This window comes from Haemaphysalis longicornis, unplaced genomic scaffold (genome assembly GCF_048455015.1).
Source record: "Haemaphysalis longicornis isolate Haplotype H1 unplaced genomic scaffold, Haemaphysalis longicornis Haplotype H1 scaffold_2, whole genome shotgun sequence".
Lineage (NCBI taxonomy): Eukaryota > Metazoa > Arthropoda > Arachnida > Ixodida > Ixodidae > Haemaphysalis > Haemaphysalis longicornis.
Window position 1 is genome coordinate 241,219,558 of NW_027526295.1, and position 27,319 is coordinate 241,246,876.

The window sequence follows — 27,319 nt, forward strand, 5'->3', positions numbered from 1 at the left end:
CAAGCGACTGAACTTCGGAGAGTGGTGCCATTCATATCACACAAATGCATTGCCACACAACAGGTTAAAACCAGGCGCCTTAGGCCAGTTGGCTCTTGCAGAAGCCACCCAAGTAGTGCTTTCACGCTCCAACATTCCCGAGGCTCTGCGTGGTCTGCTACAAACTACATCACCCAGAAATGGCACGCCCCTGTTTTCTTTGTGCAGTGCAGATACCTTGGGAGACATCTCAGTGCCCCGCAGCGTCCTTGGCACAATGAGGCCGTGTTTACTTCCCCTCACTTCTGCCTTTCAGTTTCACCGCAGTTGCTTACCTTCTTCAGAATGTGTTGGATACATTTATCATTTCTGGTTTTGTTAGCAGTGCATCCAAGTACACTCCCCGTAACGGCCTGGTTTGATTGCTACAACTGAATTCATTCCTTATGTAGACTACACAGCATTTCCAAAATGTGTTAAGGACAATTGCTATGTGTGACACTGTAACCGATGTGTTAAAGGACAATTGCTATGTGTGACACTGTAACCGAGTCAGTGGAAGACCTGTCAGCCATGCACGAGGTTCGAGTTCCATAGCCACCCGACTGTTTTATCTGCTCTTCCGACAAATTCATCCAAGTTTTAGGCAATCACCGGCAATGTGTTTTGCGAAGAAGCAGGTCTTGGCCGCACACCTACCAGAGGATCGGAATCCAGAAGCCCAGGAGCCAGTAGCGGCAGAGATGCCTCGGCGTCCTTCTGCTGCCGTGACCGCTTCCGACTGAGCGCCTGCTTGCGACGCAGGATGGTGCTGCTGGCGGCCATCAGTGCGGCCAGGTCCCCCTCGTTGTCCTCCGCCTCTTCCGGCCCACTCGCTGGCACCCCGTCGTCGCAGGAAGCCTGCTCGGACACATCGACGGACTCGGATGTGGCCTCGTCCGACGATGTGGGCTCGGGCGCGCTTCGTCGACCCTGCGCTCACCAGAGCCCAACACAGATGGCACATGAAGGTCCATTTTTATGCCAGAGCAAAAGCCAGGCTGCTATTTCACGTGAGGCCTAAAGCTGAAAAGCAAGGCACACGACCCAACACAGATATTCTGTTTTGCCCCGCCAGTGCCCATCACAAAGTCGGTTAGCCTGAAATGCAGCGAACCTCGTCCAACTTGCACGATGCTCAAACCACACCCAGACACTGCTACAACTGAGCCCCCCTGCACTAGTTTCAAAGCAGTTTGGTTTGCTGTTTTGCTCGCAAGCTGAGTGAGCACTGCATGGCAAGAATGCAAGTCAGTAGGCATGAAAGCCACCACCTCTCATTTCTGTTCAAGCAGAGAGACGGTTGTGATACCCGCGTTCCGGCCACAGCCGGCTGCTACGTATTGTGCGAGGGCCTCACCCTAGGCTTAGCAATGGGCGCAGAGGGCTCCTTGTCAAACGTGAGCCTCTTCTTGACGGGCGACTTTTGGAGGATCTTGCGGGTGTAGTGGCTGTACTTTTTGAGGATGGGCGAGATCTGCTTCAGCGGGGACGGGAGAATCTGCCGAGGTGACGTGCTGGTGGTGGTCACGGTGAGGGTCACGGGCGCGCTGGCGGCCTGTGGAGCCATCACGATGGTGCCCGCAATGCCCCCAATGGACACCAGGCTGCCGGCAGGGCAGACCACGGTGGAGGGCGTGGCCGCGGGCAAGATGGGGGGCGGTGTCGTGGGCGCTCCCACCATTGGGGGTATTGACCGGCGAGTCGAACGGGCAGCAAGGTACAACCGCTGCAACAACACGGGGGGCACCAGTTGCACTTTACGTGAGGAAGGATCAAACAGACACCAAACTGCACGACTGAACTTGGCTGAGTACTCTACTACCAACAAGGATGGCATTTGTCCATAGCTCCGCAAACACTGGGCGCACGCAATTCAGGAAACTGATCTCAAAGCAGTGATGCATACTCTCGTGTAAGAGCTGGCCACGACACATAAGAGCTTCCCTGCCCCTAAATTCGGAGGTGACAATTTATAAAAGAAACAGTGTCAAAAGGCACAAAGCAACAATTTTCCTGCAAATAACAAGAGCAGCTGCTGCACACTGCTACCTTAGCTGGTGTACCACCACATCATCCTCTGGTGCTCCTATTATCTGCAAGTATAGCGCATTTTACTGGTGCAAAGATCAGAAATCACTGAGCCACTGCATGTCAGCAACCTCAGCCAGATACCAAGCGCACCTGTACTCTTTCAAAGCAGGAAGAAATGGGGAGCAGCTAAGGCATTACAGCAGAATACCTGGCCTCCCTCTGCTGGAAACACGATTGCCTCCCTTCCTTTTTCTTTTTTCCGAGTTCTTGTCACTCAAAATAAGGGGCACCAGCAATGTAGAAATGCAGAATAAAAGGCATCATAAACAGTTGAGATTTCCTACATTTGACGATAACAAAGAGTGGCCATTTTCAGCCATGCATGACAAAGAACCACCCCATCCATACACCGCTTGATACGTAGCAGGCAATGCTGCCACAGTTGAAGGGCATAAGAGGGTGCTTCGTGCGATGAGAAAAGTAGGGCGTAAGGCTGCCCAAAGAAATAAAATTGCAACTACCGTGAACCAGGGTTCGTGCAGGATTCAAATACAAGAATTCAAGGATATTCAAGGACTTTCAAGGCCATGTCAAGGCATTTTCAAGGGTGGCGGGGAGAACGTGTACCAAACTGTTCTACAACTGCTCTGCTCACACACAAAACATTTGCTTCTTTGTGTTTCGAAAAATGACCTTGAGAAAAACCTCTGTGGAACAACTGCACCTTTTGGAAGTGGTCAAGTTTAGTGCCACCCGCAACAATGAGAGCTTTACAAGATACATCCCATTTCGAACTTTTTTGAGCTCTCCAAATGTTTTTAACACAGTAATTCTCAGTACCAGAAAACACAAAGAAAATTAGCAAACAAGTTATGCACTTCAATCTAGAGCACAAATAGAGATACAAAAACCATAAAAACGTTCAGAAATTTTTTTTTATTAGCAACAACAGCTTGTTGCACATATGCAACACTGAGCATAAGTGTCATAGAATACAGAAGGGAAAGTAAACTGTCGCTGCGTTTATAATGCTTGGTTTTTCTTTGAAACACAATTCTTCAAACTGGCTTGTCAGGGGGATGTTAAGCCTGGTGGAAGTCGGTGAAAGAGTTTCTGTCTTTATTCAGGCACAGGTACTGAGCAAACAATGAAGGTGTAGCCCCCTGGGCATACCTTGCACCTGTTTCTGCGCTCGTTCCACAGTAGCCAGTGCTCTGCTCCATCTTTTCTCACGTCTCGTAGAATTTCAGTGAGGACCTTCCTGACAAGTGGAAGATTTTCCTGCGATGGCCGTCCAGGTGGGCGTTTTCTGTAGAGTACCAATCCAGTCGCAAGCTCCGACAGAAAACTACGAAGAGGCATGGTACCATTGCCTTGCTGTTGTGCATGACGTTTGTGCAGAAACCATGAATTGATCGCTGCCATTTTGACAGTGTGCCAGAATATGTACATGTACCATCGCTTTGCCCGCATCGGAAAGCGATAACTGTAGCACATCTTGTCCAGGAGGTCAACACCACCCATCGACATGTTGTACTCGGGCACTACAGTGGGGCACTCAACGGGAATATGGGGTCTTCTGCCTTTTGACCCATCTTTTTGCGGTGGTCGTTGGTTCGACACCAACACAATTAAAGATGAGTGTCGCTGGCCTGTTGTCAAACCATTTTACGACCACCATGTCTTGCTCACCGCAAGATGCCACACAGGAGTCCAATGTGCCACGGCCTTCTTTTTTCATTTATTTCTCACACATCAACTTGCATGATTGCAGTCTGTTCTCTCTCACGGTTCCAATGTAGGAAATTTTCCTACGTGTTAGCTCAGTGACCAAATGAGGACTTGAAAAAAAGTTAACAGCAACAACGAGGTTGTGGTCGTGGCCAGGGAGACTTGAGCACAACTGGATCACAACTCCTGACCCAAGACCGAGTTCATATCCACTTTAATCACTATAAAAACCCTTGCTAGAAGCTGGGTACACGTCAAAGTCATAGCAGAGCCCAGACTCTCCTGCTCGGGCCCAAACCTTGAGACCCCACATGCACTTTGGCTTGTTTGGCAGGTACTGCCGTATAGGGGACCTTCCACGGAATGGAATCAAAATCTCATCAATGCACGTCTTGTTTTCCTGTGGAATTTTCAACATGTTTTCCCGCAGTTCTGAAAGCCAAGGGCGCACTTTCGAGCATTTTTCTTGCACAGTTTGTTCAGTCGCAGTATCATTGTCGACAAAGTGCAAATGACTCGTTATTTTCTCGAATCGGTTCCGAGACATAACTTGTGCCACAAGCTCGTACCTGCTTCCCTGTTCCCAGTACGCACGCACCCTGTGCATATCCACCAGGCCCATACGGAAAAACATTCCAAGCACAGATGTGAGTTCTTCAAGTGTCAAGCGGAGAGTTGTTCATTTTTCTGCACGTAGTAGTTGTTTATTTCTTCAACGACGTGTGACAACATCGTTCTGGACACAAACAAATCGAAAAGCTGCTTTGCTGTGAGAGGCTCACAAGGAGGCAAAGGGAAGTCATTTTCGAATCAGCTTTTTGATTTTTCAAATGTTTTCCTCCATGTGTAACGCTTCTTCGCATATGTCGCTTTCAAGCCTGTTGTGGGGGTCTGGGCGGGGACTTCATCCTCGGGCTCCGTGGAAGGACTTTCTTCATCACTGCTTCCGTCAGCAAGCGCCTCATCCTCTTCGTCGGCACTGCTGTACTCGGATATGTCACTCTGGTTGCAGTCGATGTGGCGAAGCAAGCTGTCATCTCCAAGAAAACGCTTTTTTCGTGTTCTCGGCAACCCGTAAAATGTAGAAGACGTAATTGCAGGCTGCAATAACAGAATTAAATCAATTGTACAAAAGTGAAAAGTCGCAATTCTTGCGTTTTCCTACGGAAAATGGCACATACACACTACTATTCTCAAGAAAACTGTCACGTTGCATATATGCAACAGTGGTTCACAGAGGCACTACCATGGAGGAAGAAAAATGTTAGGAGGGAGCATGACGTCACGCGGCCCAGCTTCGGCAAGCCAACCTCCTCTGAAGCCGCTTTCTCCTCTCCTCGGACTCCTCCCGCGCAATGCATTATGGAAAATCCACCACGCTCAGGCCCGCGGTAGCATTTAGTGGCTCCGGCTGGCTGCCGGTGGAGATGGAGGCGAGCGTCGTCGCCGAAGGTGCCGTAAAGATTGTTCGATAGCGTTGCGCTCCAAGCTTCGTATCGTGGAAGTACTGCCGCTGTCGCTGTTCAAAGCAAGGCGAAACTTCGATCGCATTCTTAAGAAGCACCCACACGAGCTGCAAGCCGAATTTCACTTCTGACGTTGGATCGCTCGAACGCGCCGCCGTAAACATTCACAAGCATGGAGCGGCCTACAGCTGCGCGGTGTTTGCCAGGCGTGCTGTGACGTTTGCGTTTGGCATTCTGCTGAGTTATTGCACGTAATGAGTGTCGTGTCGGCGGTGAGACTAGCTTTGGTTTCGCTCGCGCGCGCTTTTGCATACGTTCGCCTTTTCGGTGCTCCGGCGTGGTGGTACGTTTTTATCTACTTCAGTGCACTGGAAAACAAAGGGTTCAGAACCCTTATGTTGGGTGTGACCACCTCGCGTCGCAAGCAGTACGCCGGCTGTTTGTTCGCTGAGGACCACTCGATCGGTGCGATACGTATATGAAAAAAAAGAAAAAGAAAAACGAATGTGTTGCGTCCGCACAGCCGTGGATGGCTGCCGACGATTTATTACAACTCAAGAGGTTGGGAACATAGGCAGTAGTTCGGGCGTTGGAGACAGCACTGGCCAGCGTTCGACGCGTGAGGCGCGCTCGTGCCACAGAACCCAGCGCCTCTCTCGCGCACACATCATCGTTGTCGTCTTCTGGCGACATATCAGAATGCTAGATTACGCCTGGGAGGGACCTTGCTGAATTGTGGACTGACTGCGCCTTGGAAATAAATGGTTAAAGAAAGGGTTGAAATGGTTGATCTTTTCAACTTTGCCTGAGCGGCTAAGTTGAAAAGGTCATCTCCACTTCTGCACGCGGCGGCGGCACACAACTCTCCGACTGCGGCGTGAACTTCGACGGGTCCGAAAGCGCAGTAAACAAAGATGTTTTCTGCCTCTCCCGTCGACCACTTTGCCCGCACGATCAGGCAGCTGCGCGTTTCGGGTGGCAGGCAGAGCTGCGCGCAACGACTCGTCGCCGAAACTCGAATACGCGGACGGCCCGGCAACCAAACGGATAGACGCACGCACGCAGCGTCGGCGAAGGGCCACATGAGGCGCAAAGAACTACCCATGGAGGAAAGAAAAGCTTAGGAGAGGCCCTGACGTCACACCCAGCACAGCCGGAAACGCCATTTCTGTAAGTCGAATGGCGGACCATTGGCCCTCCATGCCATTGGCGGACTCTTTTGCCTCTCTCTCTCGGTGCACCTTCTCCGCCTCCTCCGTCCTGTATCGCCTCTCTTGTCGTCTGCATCTGCCAGCGCCGAGCCGGCGGAAATCAGCTGATAGGCAGGTAGAAGGCCGTTTTGCAGCGCGTGACCGTGAACCTAAACGCGCGGTTACACTGTTACACGTCTTCAGTGTGGCCGCAGCAGGTTTGCGAAGCGGCTCGCTCTAACAATGCCGCAATGCTCGGTGCCAGGCTGCAAGTCGCGATCGGTACCCAAGGAATTGGGCGTCACTTTCCACCGGTTAGTGCATCATTCCGCTGACAAGTATTGCTGTACATTGGTGTGCATTCATCCTTTGTTTGCAATCGCCGCCGTTTATAGGTTCCCAAGCGATGGAGAACGCCGCAAACAGTGGGCGAACGCCGTGCGGCTACCGGACTGGAAAGTGCCCAAGTTTGCGTTGCAGTTTCACTGGCAATCCCAGAGATGACTAGTCAATTAAACGGCCGTTCTATATATATATAGGTAAGCAGTACTTCATGCAGATTTCACGCTAAAAAATTGTGGAATGTTTTTACCGTTGTTCGCGTGCCTTCGATAGAATTTTTTGCGAAGGAGGAGGAGGAGGCAAAACGTTTTATTGAGTAAAAAAAATGAGAGGGTGGGTGGCGTCAATAAACTTTTTTTCACCAAGTTTCAACTTGTCTCAGTGTCAATAAATTCAAGGTGATATCAGTTGAAAACGTTCATACACTAACCTCGCAGTATGAAGCGTTGAAAAGCGAAATCCAGAGCGAGACCACAAAAAGATCCAAATTCCAGATCCTCTTCTAGTCAACAGACGGACACCTACTAAGGTAATAGGACGATGGAATTATATCAACTGGGAATCTACCTTGTAACAGTTGCAAAGGCGCTGCCGCGCATTGCCGGCCTAGCAAGCTATATATAGCGGCGATAACCAAAAAATTGAGTTGCGAATCGTTCGGTTGCCTACGTACTGCACACCGTGTATCACTTACCGAAAATCTACCTGACGGGTGTCCGCGCGTACGACGGGACGACGCGTTCACGATATCTGCACTTCAATAGGCGCGTCGTGATCGCGACCGGAGCAAAAGCTTGACGCGGTACAAGGTGCACTTGCAAGTAGAAATTAAATGACATATTCACATCGGCGCAGCTGTCGCAACTCGCAGCATCCTTTTCGAGTTCCGCAAGACCACAGCGCAGCAAAGCGAAGCAGCAATCTTCGCAATCGGACGACAAGGCAGGCGCTGCCTTTCCTCCATGACTGGCGAACGGCGGGCAGGCTGTTGCTAGGACGCCGATGCTAACGCGACTTCCAATGGCCGCCGAAAACACGTGACTTCCTCCACACTTTTGCCACTAGCGGGGATAGCTGGGGGCCTCTCCTAAGCTTTTTTTTCCTCCATGGAACTCATGGAGGAAATGATGGAACTACCGCTTGCCTGTCACGTGAATATAACATCTCCCATCAGTCTTTCCTTTTTATTTTTTTATGACTAGGCTTCACGATTGTCACGTGACGCTCCCTTCTAAACTTTTTTTTTTTCCTCCATGGGCACTACTGCCCGCCGTTGCATACATGCAACGTGCTAAAAACAGAAAATATTGCCCTTCGAGTAACGTCCGAGAGGCAAAACCATGCATACCGGAAAGATAACGAACATATCTGCTCTACACTTTGGCATCATGGAATCCCTGTCTGAAAGATTTTATTAGTTATTTCAAAAGTAAACATACCTGATCAGCGGAGCCTCCCGCCGGCAAGGGGGACGCCATTTTGTAGACAGTGCTCTGCGCACAACGCTGCCCCCAGTGGTGAAATTTTGAACTTCCGAGATCAAGAAATACCTAATTCAGAGAGTAGCGTCAACTTTCGCTAGTATCTTGAGAAGCACGCCATTTGTAGGTAGATGAACTTCGCATTGCATATATGCAACACGGGACATTAACAGCCTCGGATAAGGAGGAACATAAATACGAGGAACGAGGAACCTCCTGCCACTGTCCTACCCTAACGTCTTTTCATGAACAAAGTCTACTGACTTTGCCCACCATCACACCTGTCAATATTCCAACAAAGCTTAGGAGCTAGATGCATTGTGTTCACACATTCACATTCCAAATCTTGCTTATCGGTGCACATTTTTATGTCATTCTGGGATGTCAGCACCATTCGTTTTCGTAACATAGAGGGTATAGGCGCCGTGCAGTGAACAGAGGGCGACACTGAGCCGCGACACCCAGCGCCGCCATCGGGGCATAAGAAAAATACTGGGTCGGCCACCGCTCGCCAGGGTGCTCGGGTTTCGCTTGCGCTCCTGCTTGGCGGCACCGGATGAAATGTAGTATACGCAATTTTTAAGTTTTAGATTAATTAAAACATACTACAGCAATTTTACAGCACCGGGCTAGGAATAGACTGAAGGATTGAACTGTTGATTACGCGTACGGCGGAGGGGGGCAAGCGATATTGACTTCCCAGTGCCACGCATAGCCAGAACGCAGGTGGAGCCTTTCGTGCGAGCGTTCTCACGTTTCCACATAGTTTTTTTCAGTGAATTTGTGTTTCCGCTAGAAAGCACAAATTAATTAGCTGTTCACAGCACTGGAAGCGGTTTTGTTCGCATACTTGAAATCGGACCGCTGTGGTTTCGCGAGTACGGTGCTCCGTCTCGCTGGATCGACTGTTTGGGTGTAGTGCGGTCTGTACGCTGCATTATGTGCTAGCAGCATTGACTTCAAAGCAAGTATAATTACCTTATATACGCGGGCTCCAATGTGGATCAGGCGAGTGGGAAGCATCGAGAACTGAACACCAGCTGACGGCGATTTTCGAATGATTGATTGTGCGGTTCAACGCGCCGACGCCAGACAGGCGATGAGGCGCGCCATAGTGGGGAGATCGGGATTAATTTTGACCACCTGGAGATCTTTCACGTGCACCGAAATCTCGAACACGCCGTCGTTTTCGCCTCTATCGGAAAAGCGGCCGCCACGGCCGGGAAACGAAACTGACAACGATTTTCAATTTCACGGCTTTAATTATCGCCAAACATTCCCAGAATGTGTCCTGCTCCTCGCCCCTGACAGTTCGTTTCCGCTGGTGCCAGTTCGTCCCACCCCCGAGATCACGGAGCGAGCACGTTTTCTTGCTCCGTGCACGCGTCTGTGCCTTCTGTCTTCTTATACGGGAATACAGTCACAACGTACACGGGTTTCACTGCAAGCCCTCCAGGAAATGCCCGTGAACGATTTAAGACTATCCCTTCCTTTTTAAGGGGTAAGCAGGTCCTCCAAATATTAGAATCATCATAAACTCCGTTTATTTTTTTTTATTGTTTTCGTTGCTGCTGTGAGCCCCGTTAAAACGACTTCATTTTATTGAGCAGCATTTATTTCCAGCGCAAAAATCCCACATGCGTTGCTTTTATACCTTGTGCTGACGTAGGTATTTCGACTTTTTGACGGCTTTTTTTTTTAAACAAATGACCCTACTTTGTTTAAAAACAGTCATATTTTTCCAAAAGAGGGTGAGATGTTGCAGCCATCAATTAGTTCTCTTACAATTAAAATACGGCTGAATGTTACGTGCCGCATAAATTTTCATTATAAACGCCGCGGAAGACGCATTCATGATGCAAGAGAAACCAACCTTCGTGCAAATACTGCCAATGCGCGCGGTATTTGCTAAGAGGGAAAATTTATTGTAAGCTCACAAGTATTAACAGCTGGCAAACCGATATACTTTACTTTGACAGCAGCATGTAATCTGCTTGGTAGTCATCGCCGTTGTATTTTCTGAAACTTTCACGGAATTGTGCCGCCTGTGAGGCTGTGACCAGCCTTCCCAACTCGGACGATTCACGGCAGCGAAGGCAGTAGCTTTCTTTCTGCGCTTTGTTTCTTTTAAAGCCTCTCGGTCGATAACACTCCAGCCTGTCACCGTTGCAGCGTATCCCGCAAACTTAAGCCACTTAAGCGCACCTAACCACTTGATAGACGCCTTTGCAAGGGCGCATGCACAGTGCCTAAAGCAGGCGGCAGGCCAGGCTGGTGCGGCTCGGCCTACCCAGTGTTGCACAGAGGCGCGGTAGATGGCACTGCGCTCGCTCGGCAAACTTGACTGCACGGAGCCTATAGCTATGGTGGGGCACAAGAGATGTGCAAAATGAGTAGCAGGACCAGGCAATGAAGAAAACAGCATAAGCAGCAGAAAGCAAGGGGAGGGGGACCTATGTTAATTTCCCTGAGTCTGTTGCGGGGCTTTCATTCCGTACGAGCCCTTGCCTAAAGCAGCCCACCTGTACTCCCGAGCCAGCTTGAAATTGAAAAATCATGTTTTTGATGGGCAGTGTGCAGGCCCACAATGACGAGCCATAAAAAGGAGGTCACATATCCGGGCCTCTTCTTTACTGCCCAAAGAATTCAAGGGTTTTCAAGGAGAAGGAAAAAAAAAACTCTAGGCTTTCAAGGCCCTCGAAAACTGAATTCTCAATTTCAAGGGTTTTCAAGGTTTTCAAGGACCTGTACAAACCCTGTGTGAACCGAATTATTGTGATTAGGATTTTGCTAGTGTTATGTGAACAGACTAAGATCATTGCACATTTGTTGCTGCAATATTCGATAATATCTTGCTTTCAGCCTTTGATACAAAAGAAACTCGGAGATGGTGCGATGATGCATCCAAGAAGCAGAGTGCAGATACAAGCGGGCCTGAATTTTGAGATGATGCAAACACTTTTGTTACATCAGTTTTTAACACTAAAGTGTTTTATGCCGGGGTACACAAACCTCACCGGCGTCATATCCGTCACGGAAATGACATCACCAGAAAAAGTTCCATTGACGCGGCGGCGCTGGGATTTTACCCCATGATCACTCTGGCCGGAACGGGAGATGTGAAACGCTCTGTAAACTGGGCCCGCATGGCTGTACGAATGCACCTTATGTCCTTCCCTCTCACTTTTCCATTCAGATGGTGCTGCCGTCTAGGAGGTGACGCGAAGTTGTGCGTCATGACGCTTATGAGCGCTGATAGTTGGCGCCTCAATAGGGCAGCGTATAGCAGCGTAAGCTGCTGTGTTTATCCGTCCGCCGGATAAACCGAGCTACGAACTCTGCCTCTCACGTTCCACAAGCTGAGTGCATCATAACGCAAGCACCTGGCGTACACGCCACAGAGCAAGACCAATGTGGTCGCACCTTTGCCGAAGTGAAGGTCGTCGCTCGCCAAAAACACCCACAAGACTGCCGCCGACCTGCAAATCATGCTCCGTTCACTCTATGGGACCCTGACTTCACCAAGCGATCCGTTGACAACCCGTTCAGTGTCGTTCGCACGCTTTGCAAATGCCTGGGGTTTCAATCAAATTTACACAATGCTACAGCGCATGTAATCCAGTGAATAATGTTGATGTGTCTAACGGTGCCATATAGACGAAATATAAATAGCAATGTGCAAGTTCATATCGATGCACAAAAAACATTCAACTGCTCCTGTAAAAGCACAGTTCACTTTCGTGTTTTACCGATTCCTATAAAAGAAGGATCAACCACATTTTTTTTTCCTTCAAGGGGTCCTGAAATACCTTCCACCGATGCATGGATGTACATGTAACCAAATAAAGCAATGTATTAGCAATCTCCTCCCGCAAGAATTTTGTTGAAGCGCTGAGTATTAGCTGAGAAATCGTAAATCAAAAACCGCGCATTATCGTCGCGCCGCGTTTCCTCCTCCTTTCAACTTACTCTCCGCTGTTGACGGCGAGCGAGCCTTGACTCCCATGATGCTGCGCTCCTCCGCGGTGACGTACTTCCGCTATTGCGCTGCTCACACAGCCGTCTGCTACGGGCAAGCTTTGTTGACACCATGAATCCCGCACTCCGCTCAAGGCTGGAAAAGCGAACGAAAAATCTGGTCCCATGTGTGTGGCGGCCTGGCCTTGCCCTTTCGCGGTGTACGATGCTGCAGAACTTTGCTATCGGCGGCACGCGACTTTTTATCGGCGGCGAACTCGCAGCCGCACGGGGAGGATCCTGCGCTCGCTCCCTTGGATGCACCGCGCACTGTTTATCCAAAAAGTGCCATATCAGATGTGGCCCCGCTGGTGCCGGGTCTTATTTTGTGGCGGTGGTAATTCCTGCCGGCGGCATGTAAAAAAGACATTGTAAACCGATACAGAACCCGTGCACAAAACGCCAGTTCAGCTTGGGGCGACACATGGTGGAGATCGGCAACGTTGGAAAAACATGCTCCGCCGCGTCTCTGAGCTTTCTAGCGCTGGAGCGAGCACCATTTCTTTGACAATATCAAACATCGGTTCCCCTGGCAACAAGGCACAAACCACTCTGGAAGTCAGTTACGGCTGCGTGATCCCGGTTCAGCTTGGGGCCCCACCTCGCGGCATATGGGCACTGCAGGCATACTACTCATTCCCATTTGGAAGTGCGAGATGCGTTTGGCATTACAGGAGGCGATGGTGTGTGTGTTGTGGACGCCTTTGTTTCGCGATGAAATGCGACGTTGTGCTTCTGCGGGTGGATAGTGCTTCCCATGGTCTGGATTATCTTTCTCAATCGGCGTACGACTCAACCTCGCATGGGGTATGAGCAGTGTGCGTGGCTAAAGCCATCTCGGCTTGTGCGCCAGAGTTAAGTGACTTGCTGTTCGTCCCCGCAAACCGCGCGCGAGGTGAGTGCCGAATTTACGAGGGGGTAGGAGGAGTCTGTCAATCGCGGTTTGGACTTGCAACGCATGTTGTGACGTTGTGTTCATTCGAAACGCATCTCTGGATTGTTTGGAAGTTGAATAAAATGTATGTGTCAAACCCGGGCATTCGGCTCAGGGCGTTCTCTGCGATTGCAAGAAAGAAGTGCCACGGGGCTTCAACACTTTCTTTATGGAACGTACTCAAGTAAGAGAATATCCATGTCGTGTTATGGCCCTGTTGCATTCAATACAAACGGTTAAGCGTTTGTTTACACTTGTTTCGTTTGTCGTAAAATGTCCAAGGACTCTGGCACTCCGCTGGCAGATCAGCCGGTGAGCCGACGCTGAGCAGACGACTCATCTCTTTGCCGGAAATGCGTGAAAAAGCCACCCAATAGCAGGATGTCTAGCTCATGACGAACATCTGGGAATTGATGACGTAGACATGTGAAGGTGGCGGCGTCCAAAAACACGAAGGGAAGGGTGAGAAAAAAGCGACAAACTTTGCAACAAAAGTGTGAGCTTTCCGCTGCGCGTAAAAGAGTAATACTTGGCACAGATGATGTTGACGACCCAATCTAACGATTGCGCTAGTCAATTTAGTGTGCTCAAAACGCCTTTCAGGGCCCCTTTCAGTCATGTAGCAGCATTATTTGTCTGCGTTTATTTATTTTCTTACCTGTCACATTGTTCTGAGCCCCGCCCCCCCCCCCCCCCCCCCCCCCCAAAAAAAAGCCTCCCAGGCAGCGTTTCAAACCTTGGTACTTGACCGTGTTCTACCCCTCGGCGTGTGACACAAGGCAGAGCGATGCTATTTTTCTATTTCTTGCTGCGGACTACTCCCGTAGCATCCACTCCGTTGCATGCCATGTACAAAACAGGGTACAAACCACACACAACAAAAAGTGTGGCCCTTGGATAAGCATGCATGATACAATCCAGGTGTTCATACATTATGCAAAGCTCGTGCAAGCAGGCCTTCCTTTTCTCTGAACAGCGCTTGACTGCTTTTCGAAGAACAACCTTCTGCATGCACGCACTCGGGACGGTGCCATGTTCATAAAATTCCACAATGAACAATGTGGCACCCTCACTTTACCCTTCCAGGTACACCCCCACAAGTGAGCTGTCGCAAGCACAAGAGCCACATTCTGCTGACCAGCCCAAAAACCACCCTAGTTAGGCTTATGAGCTCCAATAGGAAAGGCAAGGCAGCGTTCGTACAAGAAGTGAGCCACCCACCATCCACATGGGCAGGTACTCTGGCGGCTGCTTGCTGGGAGGCAGCAGGTTGTTCAGGTCCACGGGCCGCTCCTCCCACACCTGTGGTGGGGCCGTCTTGTGCTTGTACCAGTACTGCATCCACAGAACAAGCAGCCCAGAAGGTGTGGCGGTTGTGAACATTGGCACAACAACAAAACAACAATGCACTGCTGCTTCATAAGAGAACACAGTAATAACTAATCTTCGAATGTAACAAAGACAAGCTCCCACATTACAAGGAAGTATTGTCACCAAATTTCGCGTTGTACAGCTACTTCTGCAATTAACTTTCCAAAACATGCCTCAAAGCTTTCATAAATGCGGAGGGGTAGTAAGATTAGATTATCGTATTTGCACAATTCTAATGCGCACCTTTGTTTGCTTGCACCTTTGCTCACCCCACATTACAAGGATGGTACGTGGTGTCATGTCTTACGTCATTGCGGCAGAATTGGTGTCAAAGTATTTTTTTTTTTAATTTTACTAAGTAAACTTGCCTGTGCGTTACAACTGAAAGTACTTAAGAATCGTGCAAATACGGTATGGGGTTTAACACGCCGAAGCTGAGGCATGCCCTGGTGAAGGATGCCGGATTAATTTTGACCACCTGGGGATCTCTAACGAGCGCCGAACTCTCGACACATTGGCGTTTCGCTTTTCACCTCCATCTGAAAAGCAGCCACTTTGGCCGGGAATCGAACCTGTGTCCTTGGGCTCAGCAGCATGCTGAGGCAGTGGTGGGATGCCTCACCATCATGCACTGCTCGGGATTTGCCTCGGGGCAACACTACAGTCTTTGCCTTGTGTGCACAACATGCCAGTACTAGCCAGACTGGCAACAATGTACCCCAATCAGGCCCATCAAAAACATTGTCTTGTCCACCCACAACCTCAACGTCCCAACAACTGACCCAAGAGGCAGTGCGGGGAAAAAAAAAAAAAAAAAAAGCCCCAGGGTGGTACCTTGATAGGATTCTCCTCGCCTATTTTCTTGTAAATGATGTTCTTGACACGGACCCTGATCTGGACTTCGGTTTTCACAGGAACAAGGAACGTTCGGATGAGGCGTAGGTAGGAAAAGAAGAAGGCATTGGTCCAGGGAGGCATGAACTGTTCCAAGCCCAAGGCCACCAAGCTGCATGCATACAACAACAGAAAGAAAAAGGCGGGAGGTTCAAAATAACAGAAAAAGAAGAGATGTTTAACTTTGTCCAACCCGGCTACCCCGGGTCCCCCATTAAGGTGAGCAGCCTGAGTAGAATTGAAACAAACAGCTGAAACTATGCACGATACCTGATACCTAGTCTACATAAACCTTTCAACACTGAGAGGACCTACTTCCAGGGGCAAATTTTGCCAGCATTAGTCTGTGTAGCAGTTGTGATGACAACACTGCTATACTGCCTTCTTTATTGCCGAATTTCAGGAGGTGGCAATGCTGTGTGTGCCAACCTTGACTAGTCATTCAAAGCAATGGACAGTTACTTAGGACAACCATGCAGCAAACTACTGCGGCTGCTTTTGCTCACTCCTCTAGAAACAGCAAAACTTGTTAGACCTTCTCCAGAGAAGCCCTGGGAGAACCAAGTGCAACAGTTAAAAAAAAAAAAAAAAAAGATGAGGAGAAGAGCGATGTCAACTGTGCAACATCATCACTCAAGTGCCTCAGCGTTGGCACTTTCTTTAATGAGCATTCGTCAACACTTGTTCACCCCGCTATGAGCCTGCTTTCACAGGCCACGAGGGTGTGAGGTTGCCCTCTTGAAAGGGAGAAGGGTGCAATGCAGGCATCCAAAAAAGAAGGGGAAGCGGGACGTTACGTAACTGGTCCTCGGATGGGTAAAAGATGACTTTCTTGTAGGGGTCACTGAGTGGGCTGTACATGCGGCTGAGAGGCAGCAACTCTGGGTAGATGAACACCGGGCTGTCGGCCAGAATGTCCCGCGCGTGAAAGGGCACTGCACAGGAACAGGGTGAGGACACCTTGCTGACCACGCTCTTCACGAAAACACTGGCTCCTCACGTCACGTACACAAAGGCTCACACGCAAGTACACGGGCTTGCATCCAACACGCAGCGGTACTGAGCAACAAAAAGGCCCACCAGCATGCTGAAGCAAGCATCGATGCATTATCAAGTAAGCATTCTCGTGTGTGCTTTGGAGCAGCTAGAAATCACACCTAATATCCCATGCCCAGCAGCACGATACCTTAGACACTTAGCCAGCACGGTAAAAGTAAGACAAAAACTGACAACACTTAGTTTTCACAGAAGCAACAAAGGTCTGGAAAGTGCAATATTTATATCTAAAGATATTTTGTCTATATTTTGTTTTATAGTGGCACAGAACTGTGCAGCACTAGCCAAGGATTTCGAATATGTGGATTTTCGATGATTTTTGAATCGCTAGAAACAGAGCCCTGAAGCTGCATCACAGACGGGTGCAATGTCCCCGGTGGTGTTGAGGCCAGCCAGTTTGAGGACAGCACTAATTTGACAGCTCCATAAACTTTGGTGGTTGAAATGGGTATTAAAAATAGTTCCTTGCCACTGGTGCCACCAAAGTTTAATGAGCTGTAAAATTAGTTCCAAGCGGCACATCAAAAAACCGGTTTTCTTGTTGCATTCATCAGGGTATAAAGTCTTGGAAAATATAAATATTACAGTTTTATGACTAATCCTGTTTTGTCTACTGTTCCACCATTAATGGCTAATTATCCTGGAAACTAATTGACCAACTCAAAAAAATGATTGCATATTTGAAATCATCGGGGTAAAAACAGCAAGACTGACAAGTTTCACAGAGTTTACTTGAAAATTGAAAGTTGTTTTAAGACTCATGTCCACCCTTAAGCCCAATGAATTTGCTGGCATGCAAATAATTTACAACTACTATTACAGGGTGTCACCACGCTTAATATGAAGGAAACAGATATAACGCTTAGTTCATTTTCTGAAAAAGCAATACCACAAGAGCACATTTCGAGTCTCCCAAGATTTGTCTCCACAGCTTTGGTTATCTTCCCTGGTGCTGAGCATTGCCCTGCTGCAAAGGTTTTATGAACATTTAAACCATAACACTGTGATCAATGGTAGAAAATTTTAGCGAAGTACCTAACAAGGTCATGAATGTCAGGGACAATAAAATGTGCACAAACATTCCTTAACGAGAGTTAGCTCTGCCAAGAGAACGAGGAAAAGCATAATCTCGACATGGGCAAGGGCCAAAAACTCGCAGAAAATTGCAGCAAATTAATTTTTCCCATGCATGTACACATCTCAGCGCCTGCCTCAGCTTAGTGAAATGCCGCCTGTCATAACCACAATGGAAGCAAAAAAAATTAAACTTCCACAGCAGCAAGGTATTTTAATTATCACTGCCCGTGAGGAGTGCTTCCAACACTTCTGTTGCGCAAATACCATATTTACACGATTGTAGGTCGACCCTTTTTTTCAAATTTGACAATCCCATGTTGGGGGGTCGACTTAGAATCGAAATCGAACCGTCTACCTCTAGTAATGGCAAGAGGAGAAATTGGGGGTGCTACAAAGTGGGGACAGCTTTGCACCCTTGTTCCCATGCTTATGGTCTAAAGTGCGAACCGCACGAGGCGTTTTCTGCTGGTGAAAATGCGCCGTGCTGACGCTGCCGCGAATACCACCCGCATGCTGCGCGCTACACAATCAGCAGTGGTAACATATGGCGGTGTCACCAGCCGGGAAGAGGTGCGCGTGGCTCCAGCGACCGCTTCTAACCGCTCTTTAAGATATCCCTGAAGGCACAAACGAAGACGTTTGTGCAGGAAAGGAGCTGATAATGTGGTCGAAAACGACACTATAAAGCATCATCCACGCCGCTAGAGAAAGTGCCAATCAAATATCCACCACTGTGGTAAGCCTGAACATCTCCGGCGGCTCCAATCGGCTGTCCTGGGCGCTTTCAAACAGCCACCATGAAGAGCGCGCCTCCCCATTGGGGCAAGTCATCAGGGTCCTTCCACTGCCGCACTCATTATGCGTCATACCGAGGTAGAACTTAAAACGCTTAAAAGCAGTAGAAGCAAATTTCGCCCGCACAACGTCGATGCGCACGAATCGCGTGCAAAAACGTGTCAAGAAGCGTTTTATTCGTCCATAATAAACAAAATGAGTATTAGCGAATCCCTTCATTAAATGCACGGTGCGAACGTAGACCAAATTATATCACATTGTTCAGTACACTTCCGAACACGATGGTGGAAGGTTGGTCGCTCAAAAGTAAATCACGTACGGCCGCTTCCGTCAGCCGCCATGTTGTTTGTTTTGGTATCGTGCGGCAGCGGCTGCTGCCAGTTGGTTCGATGGTTGCCATCTCGCAGCGAATGTGTTCTTCCCACTCAACCCACAGCGCATGGTGCTTATACAAAAGCTTTTCTTTTTAAACATCTACCACGCATACCGCGAGTGCACGGCTCTTGTGGGAGCATCGATCATTGATGATAGAGCCGCTGTGTGGGTTGATGGAAGCGCTTCACTTTGTGATAGAATTTCCTAGGCGGCGCTCACTTTTTTTTTTTTTGAGAGATGCAATTTTTTGGGGTTAACCTACATTCGAGTCGCCTTACAATTGTGTAAATATGGTAGCTGGGACTGTTGTTTAAGGTGATTCGTCCCCTCTTTCCCAGAAAAAGAAGGGGGCAGGGTAGGGCAATTTGGTGCATCTTGTTGAATAAACACGGACTTTGAACGAAAAAAAAAAAAAAAAAAAGAAAGAACACACAGAAAGGACTGGACAAGCGCATTGTACCCTTACCCCCTTGTTTATTCAGCAAGGAGGTAGGGGTACATTAACTCCTTCAGGGTCACGGACGTACATATACGTCCTCTTTAAAAACCTTCAAAATGGTCAATAACGTATATGTATGTCATCGCGTGTATGTTAAATCACAGAGCTGGCTGGTATGACATCATTAGGTTCTGTTGTGGGAAATGAGCTGGTGGGTCGCTTGGCCATTCCCTTTTTTCCTAATCATGTAGCTTATTTGAGCGAAGTTTACGTTAAAAGCGGTGTCAGTATGATTCCAACGAGGCAATCTTTTGAATGAACCAAACTTGTGTTTTCTCTTCATGGCTCCTTTAAAACAGAAAGGGACCATTAGAATGTTGGCAGTACTTCTACACAGCGAAACTGGCCCCCAATCTTTGCAGCCGTTTCAGTGCTGACCTTGTCCCCTCTTGTCGTTTTGCTGGGCGGCGCCGCGAGCCCAGGGCTTCACGGGCGTTCCCAGCTTGTTGCCACAGGGCATCCGGTCCAGCAGCTGCACAGCCTGCCGCAGGTTGCACGCCATGAACAGGGACCGCCTCTCGGGGGGGTGCAATGGCCGCAATGCAAAGCGCTCGAGTTCCCGCTGCAAGCACGCACCATGGCCAATGGGTCAATGCTTGTGACAGGCACGCTGCTCACAGCTAGCATGACCAGCCAGTATAATGATACAATCAGTATTGGTAATACGGAGAGTGACGCCATCCAGACTCACCAAAAGCAACTCTCCCGTCCTGAAATGGCTTGCCAACTGGTCGTTGTTGCTGCACAGCAGGCACGTCTGGGTCAAGAGCTGAACATGCTGCAGATGGAAAACAAAACAGGTGCGTCTCGTTACGCCGAGCTAATGTTACGGGAACCAGATCCCTATAAGCCAAAGGGCCTTTCGGAAGTGCCACAACACTACATAGTGGGTAAGCCATGTCAAAATCATTAAAAAGAAAGACAAGGGACGCAATCTTCACAGAACAGAAAAAAATCCTGGAGATGATGCATACAGAACAATGAAACTGCCAAGTGATGTCTAATAATACCTGGTATAGAGCGAAAATTAAAACAATTTACCAGAATTAAATAATAGAGGTACTTGTGGAAAAAAAAAAAAAAAAAAAACCTTTTGGGCTAATTATGTTGCTTATGATAGTGACGTCCCAGAACAGCATCCCTCCAAGCTGTGACATCCCTTCCGGTGGTGCAGTGATGCATCCCAAAATGCGTCTTAACTTTCACGGCTGCAAAATCCACCTAAAAGCAATACAAATTCAAGAGACTTTTTTTGCTTGACAGACAGGAAAGTGCACTGCAACCAGAATGACGGTGCATAGTCCGCTGAGGTAACTATCCCTATTAATTATAATTTACTTTATTTAAAAAATTACTTTGTGGGGATCCTGGCACCCGAGCCATTGCGTGATCGCTAGGTTTGTGCCATTATGCGGCGCTTTTCCCCTCTCTCCTCGAAATGCCGGCTCATCTTGGCGCCACTGTGTAGAGCCGAGCCGTCTTCTCAAACTCCTGCCTGAGATGAAGGCTGCAGCGACCGTTGCGGCAATAAAACACAGTCGCGCAGCAGGTGCTCCGCCCTGGTGGTAATGGAGCTAACCTCACCCCATTGGCCAGTTTGAACGATTCCCGAACTCCCCCTCTCACTGGGACGTGATCGCGCCCCGCGCGGGGGTCTGTTCGGGGAGACGCTTCCAGGACGCCAAAGGTATGTGACGCTTTCTTTACCAGCCGGCTGCAACTCTGTTGCGCCGGCGAAAGCCCACCAGCCCTCCCAGCTGCCAGCCCGTGCCTTAGGCTGCTCCTGTTGTTCCTACACTCACATATAGTAAGGCCGTACCTACCACTCGACGATCACACCGTGCGGTACGCACCTGTGAACAAACGGGCCGTGTCTCCCACGCCGCTGCGAGCCGATCTGGCCAGCACGGCGATTCGTGCGCACAACGGTCGCACCGCGCCCCGGATTTTTCCCTGACCGAAGAGCCCACTGGCTCTGCGCCGACGATGCGCACACTTGCACGTGGCGCCCCATTGCTCCTTTCAACTAAAGGGAAGTACGTACCTGTACCTTGGATCATGTAACTGGGACGTTGATGTAAAATAAACGTCTTCCCTCCGCATCCTGGGCATTTTCTTTTGTCGCCCCTACTCCTCCTGCCCAACAGAGGCGGTGTTGAGTTGGCGCGACGGCGTTTTAGTATCGTGAGCGTGCTCAGCTAGCTCGAACCCACAATGGTTCCTCGCAGTGTCCATGAGTGCATGCCTTGTGCAATGCTAGGGTTGTGCATATTGTGAGGTAGAGACCACAACTTGCATCAGCAGAGACATTCAAGCACATGTGCTATTTATTGTGTGTGTCCCCGTTTTTGAAGTCCTGCAAAGGCTGGTGCTCAAACTCCTTTCTCGCCTTTACTCCCGATCTGTTCATCACAAAGGCATCTCCTAGTGAGATAGACATCGTCAAAAGTAGAACACAACAGACACCAGAGTTACTTGATATAGGAGTTGCAAAACTTCCCATAGGCCCCATGCATCCAAAAGCAGCCCAACAATTGGTCCACTGTTTTGGATCTTCTGTACAGTGGCGCCATCTTTTGGTGATAAAAAAAAAAACTATACAAAGTGCTTAGCCCCTTGACGACCTAGGCGAAAAATGGTATTTGGGTGCTTACATAAATTTATTGCGCTGAAGGAGCCCAAACTTCAACCATGCAAGCATTTTATACGCATTTGAAGCAAGAGTAGCAAAAAAAAGCGACCATGTGGTCAGCGAGATGTGTCGGCGCTTGCACATTGTTGTCTGCAGCACGTCATCTGCGGTCTTCCGGCAGCAAAAATAGCAGTTAAAAATTTGCTTCGACAGCTCTACACAAGCTTGAAACGATTATTTAGAGCCACTTTATCAGCTACTGGATTAGTTTTGGCATACAGTGTGCTGTAGGCCGAGCGACAACTGCAAATTTAGTACTTCAAATCAGACCTATGGTGTACCCGAGTGCCCGCTTAAGTGCCGATTGGCCGAGGCAGTTGAGCAGACGCAGAAACATAAAACCTAGAGCAACATAAAACCCTAGAGTCAAAAAAGAAATGAATAACTCATGAAAGTACAAAAATAAAGAATTCTGCACCTTTAAAATAAAGTTTAACTTCAATTGTCAGTTTGAACAGACAGTTTTAGATTCACGTACGTAGAAGCTCCACGTACCTGTGGAACTTTCATGCGTGACCAGTGCACATGCTCAGAATGCAAAGGGCTTTAAGTGAGTCTTACGAATGTTTGAGAGATTCAAATTTTTACGTTGCGGTGTTCACGTTGCTTACATACGTAGAGTTGACCAACATGGTGGCGCCTTGCCCTACCGCTTTGCAGTGAAAACAGCTTCGTTGCTAATCTTTCGGTGCGGTATCGTGTTCTAAGCTGCTGATTTCACCTTCAATTTGCTCATTCTTACCCTAACCTAAAGTTTAAATAAACAAACAGCTTTTGTTTTTCAGATAGAAGAGCGGTTTTTCAGCTGTTAAGCCTGACGAAGTAGCGTTTGTCGTTGTCATAGCAACAGGTTCGCAAGATCACGAGTGGCTACAGCAGTGTCTGTGTCTGTTAGTAGATGGCACTAGGAGTAACGCGCAGCTATGGGTGGACAGTGTGCACATCCAAACGTCGTGTACGTGTAACTAAAAGGGTTTCGAACTATATGCACATGGGCTACATATACTTTTCACGTTTGCGTACGTGAACTCTGTACACAAGTGAAATTGAAACTGTTTCATAATTAGTGTGTTTTTGGGTAGTGCGTGCAGTGGCCACGATGGCACCACTGTACGCACTATCCAAAGTTGGGGAATCCAGATGCAGGCCATTTATTGAGGTGGAGTTTCGCAACTGCCTACATCGAAGAGCTCTGAAGAGGCACGGGTAGGAGGAAGTGGGATCACCATTCTCATCTGTTCCTCCAGCTGCTGAATCTGGCAAGGCGTGGGCTGGTCCAGGCTCTCGTTGGTGACACACTCTGTTGCCCTGAAGATGATGTCTGTTTCCAACTGCTGCTCCACACAGGCACTGGCACTGGGGCTCTCCTTGATGGGCGATGACCTTTGTATGTGTAAGCAACAACCAAGGGCAACATCACCTCTGGTGTACGACTGACGGCAGGGAAAATGCAGACTCCTGCCATGCAATAAGGAATAACAGTTAACCATTACGTAATAGCACTAGAAGCAAAACAACAAACTTGATGTCTGCTGCCATAGTCATGAGAGAAAGAGAGAGTAAAAAGTTGCATACCTAAAAATTTTTGCTAATTGTCCTGGGTGTAATGCTCCATCAACTTTCCCTACATTGAAACTGTGCTCAAAGGCTATAATTTGCTAAAAAAAAGGGTGGGGGGGAACGGCAGCATGCAGGCTAAAGAGATGCAGAAAAGAGTTACAAAGATCCCTTGATTGCCCATTAAGTTGTATTGCAATAAATTAAACACAAAAAGTGCTTTCAAAAGTATCGTTTCTCTCACCACAACCTCCTCATCAATAAACAAAGAATACAAAGAGGATATGGTGAGTTACACATTACTAAACTCAGACAGAAAGATGCTAGCACCCCATTCCCATTTATTTTACTTTCAACTTATTAGACACAAGGCAAGTGTGTAAGACTAGAGCTTACTTTCCCAGGGTCACCACAACTTCGTCTTCTTCCTCAGTTTCGAGCAGCTCTCGCGTGGCCACTTGCATCAGCTCAGTCATCAGCTCACTCACCTCTTTCTCTGCATGATACAACAGCCACGTGCTAAGCCAAGCCACAATAAGCAAAAGTGGTGCACACTGATCGCTGATCAATGGTCAGATGAGGCTGACCATTGTTTCATTACACGGCCCACCCAGTCTATGGGCGTACACACTGATCGCTGATCAATGGTCAGATGAGGCTGACCATTGTTTCATTACACGGCCCACCCAGTCTATGGGCGTACCATAAGAACCGAGAAGGATGTTCATCCTCAAAAACACCCTTCCCCCTCCCCTGTGACTGACATGAGAAACGGGCTGGGGTGGAGTGAATTTATTTCTTTCCTGCGGCCGGTGGGGGAGGTTTTCAGTCTGAACAGACAGCAACAACGGACATAAAGGATTTCAGTTGAGACTCTGTTAACAGCTTCACTGTACTTTTTCTACGACAGAGTCATGAAAGAGTTCAGCCAAGGTGCTACTAAACTCTGCAGAGAAATGCACTTGCGAATACTAACAGCTAGCGAATAAGACAGCTAGCGTGGGCCTGTAAGCGTTTGACTGCAGCCAAGTAAAATAGAAGCAAGCAAAACTGCTGAAGAACAGCGGCTGCAAGGCATGTTCGGCCGGCAAGGAAACAATATTCCGCATCGCACCCTCCTTTTTCTCCACGCCAAGCTTATACATCATGAGCAAACACTCCTTTGACAGGCACAAACATATGCACTACACACACCCACTCAACTCAGCTTATTTCATCACACACCAGTCACCCTTGCCCCTTCTACCCAGGACCATATTCTTGGGGGGACAGCACCCCAACCCTGCGCACTTACAATTACACCATTGCACCCCAGAGCAGGGTGTCGAAGCAAAATGTTTCTTGTTTTGGTTTCAGTTTCGTTCCATAAATAAACGTTCCGTCCCGCTTCAGCTTCGGAACGGAAAAAAAAAAAAAAAATGCTTTGTAACGGTTTGAGTTTGCACGCAACAAAAATTGAGATTCATGAAATTACGTTAAGACATTTAGTGATGCTTACAGATGTTTTCTAAAAATGTCCACTGAAGAGCTCAACTGCCGATGTGAAAAAATCCGAGGACACCTGAGCACTTCTTGTCGTATACCTCTTGATGGCACAGTTGTAAATGATGCTCCAAGTTTCCACCCTGGTCCCCAGGAACTAGATGGCAGCAGTCCTCAACCTGGCACCCAGGTTTTATTGAGATGATGATGCAACTACAAAATCCTCAGGGGCAAGTTTGGTGGGATCGCCCCGAGACTCCAGTAAACCAGCATGCTATGCACATACGCTCAATTCTTGAGTATGCCACCTTGGTCTGGGATCCAACACTAAACCGCTTATGAATAAATTCTAGGCAATTCGAAATCTGGCTCTGTGCTTTGTTACTAACTCATACAGTTGTGATATTATCTTTACAAGTTTAAAACACTCTGTCTCATGGGACTCTGTAGAACAACTCCGGCGCACCTTTTCTCTGTGTGTAATTTTCAAAGAGATTCTACGAGAGGAGGTAGCAACAGATCAACATCAGTACCTTCAGCTCCCCATCACGTGTACATCCAGACAAATGAATAACAGCAAGAAAATGAGTGAATATTCATGGTGCACTTCTGCATTCCCAGCATCTTTTACTAAAAATGATTAAAGATAGGAATTCCCTGCCCAACACTGCTCTTTTTGCCCCTTATGGAATGTTTTCCGCTGCGCTCGTACGCAATCACTGCCATCAAGTGTGCTCTGGCAGCACTTGCGTACGAGCGCAACATGACTTGTAGCTGTTCCCACCGTCTGTGTGGCTGTAATTGCTGTTTTCGCTGCTAATTGTGTATTCGTTGATTACGCCAAACGTTGTATTTTTCCTTCTTTCTTGTTATGTCGTGTTTCAGAATATTCACGTTTATTCATGTATGACATCCCCCTACAACAATGCCTTAGGGCGAATGTAGGTATTTTAAAATAGGCAAATAAATAAATAAGGCTGGGACGTCTGCATGGAAGCCAGACGGGCGTAGCACTGACCACTGAGACAGACGGACACAGTATGAAAGCAGGCAGCAAGCCTGTCAAAAAAGAGAGGGTGCCGGCAAGACGAAATACTAAATAACATTCTGTTTTCATTCCAGCCAAAGATATCATTTTTTTTATTTTTTGACTCCAGCTTTCATTCCGCTCTGACACCCTGCCCCAGAGCGGAAGGCTGGTGCGACAAGCCCCCAGGATCTACAGGAACTGGCGGCCCCCATCATCAGTGCCCTCAGGGCCACCAGAGCATGGACCAGGACGGCTGACTCATTCCCACCACCCTGTGTTGAATCAAGTTTTCATCTATCTATCTATCTGGCCTAGGAGGCCTGCCACAGTGGAGGGCTGCACATAGTTTAGACCAGCCAAGACCTTTTCATGTTCACTCAACTCTTTTTGTGCCCATGCATGTTTTTGTTTTTACTTCTTTACATTGTCTGTCTAAATGCTTCTGTAGCACACAAGCTAGGGAACTGTCACTTGGTTACGCGCTTCGAACACTCCTGCCTACAGTGCCAACACTGACTATCCTGACTGTTGTCTACTAATAACACGTTCTCTTGTTTATGCGGCGTTATTTCCATGACCTCGATTAAGAAGCTTCATACTCCAACAGAACGACATTGCCTAGAAATGGCGCAAGCTGGTGGAAAATGAATATGCCGCTATTTCTAGCAAGCGTCGTAAAACCGCGCCATACACCCATGACGCGAATCTTCAAAGTTAGGGCACGAACGCTTACACGTAAAAAAATCAACAAAACCCACAAACATTGAAGTTGGTGCTTACGCGTTATCATGACTGCAGGGTCATTACGGAGATCCCACGAGTCCAGATCGTTTTCCTCCTCCTCCTCTTGAAAGTTGTACTCGGGGTCTTCTACGTCGTCCTCATGGGTGTCCTCTCGTTCTGAAAGGCACAGCCACAGATTTATTACGTCACAGCTGCTTTGTTGCATGCTCCAATCACAGGGTGGGCAGCTCCGCAGTAAGCAAAGCAAAACTGTCTTATCTTGCCCAGGGGTGAGACAGCTGAATCAGATTTGGGAGCAGTTTTTGGAGCAGCGAAATCTCGATTTTGGAGCAGCGAAATCTCGATTTGGAGCAGAAAAACGACATTTATTACATCCCCTTAGGAGCCTAAAAAATCAGATTTATGGCAACTCACGGGCGAAAAGTGCACTTTTTAGTCGGTTTTGAATTTACATAACACTGAAACAGCCATTCAATGAAGTTTTTTTTCTACCAGAGTCTCACAAGGTGCGAACTGCACTACCTTTTTAATATA

At 48.3% G+C, this 27,319-nt stretch overlaps 1 protein-coding gene across 8 annotated transcripts in view; it reads right to left on the minus strand.

Moving 5' to 3' along the window:
• Mute (gon-4 like protein muscle wasted) overlaps positions 1-27,319 on the minus strand; it is a 47,942-nt gene that overhangs the window by 12,654 nt on the left and 7,969 nt on the right. For all 8 annotated transcript variants that reach the window (XM_077699946.1, XM_077699945.1, XM_077699944.1 and 5 more), the window contains exons 7-16: positions 26,822-26,941; positions 23,926-24,025; positions 23,199-23,355; positions 19,972-20,058; positions 19,659-19,842; positions 16,281-16,413; positions 15,419-15,590; positions 14,435-14,548; positions 1,379-1,747; positions 679-951 (exon numbers count right to left, since the gene is read on the minus strand). In XM_077699946.1, coding sequence (XP_077556072.1) covers positions 679-951; positions 1,379-1,747; positions 14,435-14,548; positions 15,419-15,590; positions 16,281-16,413; positions 19,659-19,842; positions 19,972-20,058; positions 23,199-23,355; positions 23,926-24,025; positions 26,822-26,941 — 1,709 coding nt within the window. The remainder of the gene's footprint in view (positions 1-678; positions 952-1,378; positions 1,748-14,434; positions 14,549-15,418; positions 15,591-16,280; positions 16,414-19,658; positions 19,843-19,971; positions 20,059-23,198; positions 23,356-23,925; positions 24,026-26,821; positions 26,942-27,319) is intronic.